The 7369-nt window shown below is 37.6% G+C and overlaps 1 protein-coding gene across 3 annotated transcripts in view; it reads left to right on the top strand.

The window, feature by feature from the left end:
• SLC14A2 (solute carrier family 14 member 2) overlaps positions 1–7369 on the top strand; it is an 80519-nt gene that overhangs the window by 16840 nt on the left and 56310 nt on the right. For all 3 annotated transcript variants that reach the window (XM_044657837.1, XM_044657838.1, XM_044657839.1), the window contains one exon: positions 3089–3281. In XM_044657837.1, coding sequence (XP_044513772.1) covers positions 3089–3281 — 193 coding nt within the window. The remainder of the gene's footprint in view (positions 1–3088; positions 3282–7369) is intronic.

Genomic DNA, 7369 nt, shown 5'->3' with positions numbered 1-7369 from the left:
TATAATATAATATAATATAATATAATATAATATAATATAATATAATATAATATAATATCTGGTTGATTGATATACTAATGGAAATTATTACCCTAGGACAATAGAGAGCTCCCTATATCTGGGTAGAAGCAAGAGGAAAACCATGGAATAAGAGATCATTGGGATCAAAAGTTTCTTCAGATGTTCTCTAGGTCCCACACTAGTGAGAAAAGGGCACATGTCAAGCCATGATCCAAAAGGATAGCCAGAATCCCTACCAAGGTCAAACCAAGAAGTTCAATGGATTAAACACATTCAGAATATGAGGCAAAGGCATGGAACAGATATCTGAACAGTGATTCAAAGTCTGAAGGAGGTAATTTTACAGATAAGGACTTAAATCCAGAGAAGGGGAGTCATTCACCCACAGTACATATCTACTTAGGGGAAGAACTGGAACTAGAAAATCTGTATCTCCAGATCTAGTAAATGTGTCTTTTATCAGCACATTGTCCCTGTTTCCAGTCAGTTCCAAGGAGAATAATTTATGTTTCACATCTCCAAAAAGGAAATCGCCTTTATTTCCATCTTGTGAGGCTTTTAAAACAAATTAGTTTAACCTGGCTTGAATAGTATTTAATAACTGCCCAGAAACACTCCAAAATCTGTTTTAACATTGAATATCCTGAGTTAATTACTTTGCCTTGAAAAGCTTTCTTATCCTGCCCAGGAAAGAAAATAGGTAAAGTACTGATCTCTGTGGGAATTTTCTTAAAGGCCTTCACATCCAAGAGTATGAAAAAAGACCCATATAAATCTTAATGTTTGTACGTGAAGAAAATAGACCAAAAGCAACCATGCCATTAGGACCGGCACTATACAGAATTGAGGTGGCAGCGTTTGTTTTTTAGGTTCCTTCAAACCTTTTTAACACATTTTCTCCCTCAAGTATCACTGTTTTTCAAGGTGCCTCTTCTCCTTCCTGCTTGGAAAGAAAAAAAAATGATAAGTTCATTCATACTAATGGAGACTAATATTTCAGAAGGGAATACTTAGAGAGGGAAATTTTAATTCAAAGAAATGAATTTTACTGGTGAAATTCCAGTCACTGAAACAAGCTGGTTAGACAGATGTTAAGCAGTTTCATTAGTGGAAAACAAAGGTAAGTAGGAGAACAATCTGGAATTATGGCCAAAGAGTTAGAAAACTGTATATGCCTTTTGACCCAGCAATACCACTATTAGGTTTATTTCCTAAGATGATCAGGGGAAAAGGAAAAAAAAATCCTATAGATAGTTAAGATGATAACACCTAAAGGCTGCGGTTTCTTTGTTATATTTGCTACTCATGCCTCAGGACTACCCAAAGACCCTCGGCATACACAAATGAGAGTCAATGTTGGGTGCTAAGTCCCCAAAAGATCATCCCTTCTCTGATGAAGCAGCAGGGGAAGGTTTCAGTAGAGGCAGGTAGATGGTACAATGGATAGAGTGCCAGACTTGTAGTCAAGAAGACCTGAGTACAAATTTGGCCCCAAACACTAACCATTTGCCTCAGTTTCCTCAGCTATAAAATGGGGATGTTAAAAGGACCAAATACAGCCTCATCTATAAAATAAATGTAATAATAGCCCCTATTTGCCAAGATTGTTGTGAGGATCAAATGAGATAATAATTGTCAAGCACTTCGCATAATCCCTGGTATAAGCACTATAGAAATGATTAATAATAATAATAAATGACATACTATTTGCAAAGCACTTAGCAAGTGCTTGGCATATAGTAGGTACTTAATAAGTGCTTATTTATTTCCTGTCCTGCACTATGTCAGAGCATAGGAGCTCTTGTTTCCCATGAAGAAAATTATGCTCAACATTTTCTGTTTAAGAAAAAAGATTAAGCAAATGGGTAAACAAGTTGTGGCATAGGATTGTGATGGGATACCACTGTGCCTTAAGAAATGACAAGCAGTGATCACACGGGTTGATGGGGATATGATTGGGGTTGTAGACTCTAAGCGATCACCCTAGTGCAAATATTAATAATTTAGAAATAGGTTTTGATCAATGACACATGTAAAACCCAGTGGAATTGCTTGTTAACTACAGGAGGAGGTGGGAGGAGAAGAAGGAAAGAACATGAATCATGTAAGCATGAAAAAAATATTCTAAAGTAATTAATTAAAGAAATAAACTTAAACGTGAAAGAAAAAGGAAAGAAAGAAAAAAAGAAATGACAAGCAGGTTTAAAAAAAATGGAAACCTCAGACACTTCTCAGCTGTTTGACCCTCCACTGGCTACCTATTACCACTCTTCTGACTTGGAAGTAATACTTATTATTGATTCTTAGACAGAAGCTAAGCTATTTTAAAAAATGAAAAGACATGCATGAAGCTATGAAGAGTAAAAGGAGTAGAACCAAGAGAACATTATAGACATCCACAGAAATATTGTTTAAAGAATGACTTGTTTATGTCTATATCTAGAGAAAGAGCTGATAGATAGAAATAAGCAAGACATAGTTTTATATATTCATATAACATTTCTGTTAAATTATGCCTTTTCTAATAGAGGGGAGAGAAAAGACAGAAAGAATTAATTATTAATATAACAAATAAATTTTGGTTAAAAAAAAAAGGTTTCTATCTGAGATAATTATTTCTTTAAAGTTGTGGCAGAAGCCTAAATTTCAGATAACTGGAATATTTACTCATAACTTTGACATAAAGAACTCCTGGTATGAACAGGTAGAGTAGTAAAGCGAAGCAGACTGAGCCAGGACATGAAGAGGATAGGGCAGGGATAAGGGCGAGTTTATCTGGACCACATTCGGTGATGAGGCAATGTAATATAGCATTTAAGAGTACTGAGTTGGACCAGGAGGTCCAAGTTTGAATCTTGGCTCTAAAATGGAATAGCTGTGTCTGTGGGCAAATGATTTACCCACTCTGAGCCTCAGTTTCTTTATCTGTAAAATAAGGATAATAATTGAATTGTATATAATTCTTGTGAAGAAAACAAACTTTAAAACATTTAGGAAATATGAGCCATCTTGAGTTTGTAAGTGACCTTGATAATTCATGAAGTCACTGTTTTGTTGTTTTTTTCAGCCCACTCCTTTCCAGTGCCTTAAGTTCCATCTTCAGCAAATGGGACCTTCCTGTCTTCACGCTCCCATTCAACATTGCTGTGTCACTATACATGGCAGCCACGGGCCACTACAACCTCTTCTTCCCCACCACCCTGGTACAGCCCATCACCTCAGTGCCCAACATCACCTGGTCTGAGATCGAAGTGCCTCTGGTGAGTCTCCCCGAGATTATTTGGGGTTCCTTGACGCCTCAATACAACACATCATAACCTTACTCAAACCTGCCCTTTCAACCAAACTGGCCTTCTTGCTGATCCCCATGCATGACAGCCCATTTCCTGTCATGGTGCAGTTTAAACAGGTTGTCCCCTGGGCTTGGAATGTCAGCTTAGAAACTCTCAGAACCTCTGGTGTCCTTCAAAGCTCAACTCATCCATGACCTTCAAATGAGGTCTTTTCTGTTCGCCCTCACTGCTTGTGCTTCCCCACCAAGATTACCTTTTATTTTTATTATTTATGTTCACATATAAGCATACATATAACATATACCTGTGCATGTATATGCATGTATACATAGATTGCAACAGATATGCCCATCTCTATTTACATGCATGTTTGTATGCACACTGTATATAGCACAGTACATATGTACATGTAGATTGCATATGCATATACTATACATCTACATGTATATATGAATGTAGACAGGTATGTGTACAGGTTGTATATTTATATGTAAATATATTTAATATGATAGTATTTATATTATATTATAAATTCACTCATAATTATTTATTATATAATAATTTTATAGCTATAATATATGTACAAAATATATAATGATATAATATGAAATAAAATATATTGTTATAAATAATATAAAGACATAGATAGATAGATAGATAGATAGATAGATAGATATACACATGTAGTATAAAAAAACACAATTATAAATAGCTGTAAGTTATTTCCCTTACCAGAATACAGTCTCCTTGAGGTGAGGGACTACTTCATTTTATCTTAGTATTTAACACAGTGCCTGGCAAATAATGTTTAATAAAATGCTTGTCAATTTATTAAATGATTAAAGTCTTATAAACTGGTATAAAGCAACAGTCTGCTATCTACTATCAATGCTGATTAAATTCATTAATTGGTTCTAGAGACAGTTACTATGCCCAACCCCAAGCTAGACTTTAGTAGAGAAGATTTGGGGGTGCCAAAGAAATAGAAGACATGTTTGTTACTCTCAAAGACTAAATTATTCACATACACCTGTGACCAAGTTGGGGAAGCCAAACATGTCAAAATGCAAGATGGCATTGGGTTTTGTGAACTAAAACCCTAATTGCTGAGATGGGATGCAGGATCAGAGTAGGCAATGAGAAGGGGCTTGTGTCTCTGGGGTGTCCACTAATTGTTGGAAATGGTCATTTCAAAGTGGGGTCTGTATCTCCCACCCAAGCTCAGGGTCAGAATGAGGGAAAGTTGCAGGTCATTTCCATTCTTCTAGAGCTATAAAGCCACAGCTCCTCCATTTTTGTTCTACTATAAACCCAGGCCTCACACCTACCCCAACCCTGGAATACCAGGCTAAATTGTAAAATGCAGTTAACAACTATTGCTCTCTTTCTACCAGACAATTTGGGCCCTGAACTCCGGGGAAGCCATACTATGTGGCATTTTTAAAAAATCAGTAGAATAAAGATCCAGAAATGCAAGGTTTGAGCATTGGTTCCTCTCCCTATTGGCCATGTGACCTTGGGAGAAATGCTTTGCCTCTCCGTGCCTCAGTTTCCACCACTGAAAGATGAGTGGGGTGGATAAGGTGAGAGTCAGGGTTCTGTCTAGTACTAATGTAATAATGCCATTTCTCTGTGCTTTTTCTTTAAAGGTAGAACTTGCTTGGGTTATTCTATTTTTTTTCTCTTTTTCTTTTTTTTTAAACTCATCTATCTTAAAAGGAGAATTTGTGAGGATATAGAGGGGAGGGTATATCTGCAAGGTTAGTAGTGTTCAGTAAATTTCCAAGACACACCTGACTGCCCTTCCCACCAGAGTATCAGGGGTATCAAGCTGGGAAGAACAGCCCCCTGACACAGCTGACCAGGCTGAAATATAAATTACAATGGAGGTGACAAACACAGGCTCTGTTCCAAAGCAACTTGTCCTCTCATTCCTCTCATTCCTGCCTGCTTGGGCTTAAAACCTCATAAAACCTCCACTTCCAGCTCAAGAAATGGATTTTGGATCCCCTCTGTAGCCTACATTCTTTGGACCTTGGCAAGATGTAGGAAGCATGGAGTATTTTATTGAGTAGATTTCCAGACTATTCCCGGGGCCTAAGCCAAGACCCTCATTATCGTACATAGTGTTTTCTTGGTGCCAGGAAATGGTGTTTGAATATTGGAAAACTCCCTAGACAAGGCTTGCCAGCTAGCACAGGCCCTTCCAATAGAAGCTCTAAAAGAAATTAGAGAGGCCCCTAATGAAAATCAGGCTTTAGATTCCAAGGGAATCATTTGACCAATTCTCATAGCCTGTAGTAGAGGAACAGAAAATAATTTTCCATCTGTCCAGATTTATTGTCCATCTCTCCTCTTCCAACCAAACCAGCCTTCTTGCTGTTTTCTCACATATGACAATCCATTTCCTGTCTTTGTGCAGTGGTACCCATTGTCCCCTGATACCTAGAATCGCACTCACTCCTCAGCTCCTTGGAATCTGTAGTATACGTCAGACCCCATCATTTGGAAGATCTGTCTTCAGTTCATACATCTCTAAGGGGGAAAAAAAGGAATGGAGGACCCGTAGTCCTTGACCTTAGAGAGTTTCCAATGTGATTGTAGAAAGAAGGGCAGCATATTCATAGAACATCAGGGAAAGTTACCTTAATGGCTCATTTTTCAAACAAGAAAACTGACACCTAGAAAGGAGTGACTTGCCCCACACACGTAGTTAGTAGAAGAAATAAAATAAAAACTCAGGTCTCAGAAATTCCCAGTCCATTGGTTTTTCCATGATACCATGCTGTTACTGATTCATTTTTGCTGAGAAGGGACAGACTACAAATATAAGTCCTTGTCAGGCTAGAAAGTAAGACTAAAAGGAATTGCTTGTCAGCTCTAGGAGGGAAAAGGGAAGGGAAAGAACATGAGTCATGTAACCATGGAAAAATACTTAAATTAAAAGCAAATAAATGAATGAAGGAGTTCTTCTTTTCAAGAAAAAAAAGCAGACTGAGAAAGTATATAATTAAAGTTTCCCCCTTTACGAAGTGGATGGGAGATGAATCAGAAATATTAAAAAAAATAATAAGAAAGCAAGAAAATTTGTGGATCAGCTATTATGTTATACATTCTAACTCCTGCAGGAGCCCCAGCAAGGGGGTGATGTGTACATGTATGGGCATACATGTGTGAATATGAGCAAAACATAAAGAAAAGCTTTGTCTTATTTACTTAGGGAAGTATAATATTATGATAGGCAAGTTTTTAATATCTTACTTTCTAGTAGACTGTAGACTTCTTGAGGGCAGGGGTTATTACAAGAAGTAGTGAGTTCCCCATCAATGATAACCTTCAAGTAGATAGTAGATGACCAGACCTGGTCATGACCACCAGATACTGGAGTGGTTTGCCATTTCCTTCTCCAGCTTATTTTACAGATGAGAAAACTGAGGCAATGTGTTGAAGATAGTGAAGAGGGGATGACTATTCAGATACAAATTAGATGCCACTACAAGCTCTGTTCCAATTCTGACATATTTTGCTATTAATCCTTTTCTCAAAATATCTTCCAAATACAGTTCTTTCATCTCTAGAGACCACCATATGAGTCTAGTCCCTTATTGCCACTCAGTTTCCTTATCTCCCAAACTAGTCCAGCCTATTCAACTGTTAGCTTCATGCTCCTTCTCAAGAACTGTGGAATGTTTTCTATTATCATCTGATAGTTTCATGTTTTGCCTTTCTAACATGTATTCAAGTTCTATGAGGGCAAGAATGAAGCCTTCTTCATTTCTTGTATCCCTCATAGATTCTAGATGAGGACTAGCCATGTAGTAGTCACTCAATATGTTATGGTTGGTGGTTATTCATGCTTGACTGAGAAACTGAAGAGGAAAAAATTAAGTCATCAACAAACTCTAATCACTGTGTGCCAGAGACCCTATTCAGAGGAGGAGGAGGAGGAGGAGGAGGAGAAGGAGGAGGAGAAGGAGAAGGAGAAGGAGAAGGAGAAGGAGAAGGAGAAGGAGAAGGAGAAGGAGAAGGAGAAGAAGAAGAAGAAGAAGAAGAAG

Source organism: Gracilinanus agilis, chromosome 1 (genome assembly GCF_016433145.1).
Source record: "Gracilinanus agilis isolate LMUSP501 chromosome 1, AgileGrace, whole genome shotgun sequence".
NCBI classification, from domain to species: domain Eukaryota; kingdom Metazoa; phylum Chordata; class Mammalia; order Didelphimorphia; family Didelphidae; genus Gracilinanus; species Gracilinanus agilis.
The sequence above is the reverse complement of the archived record's forward strand: the minus strand, read 5'-3'. Positions and strand labels throughout refer to the sequence as shown.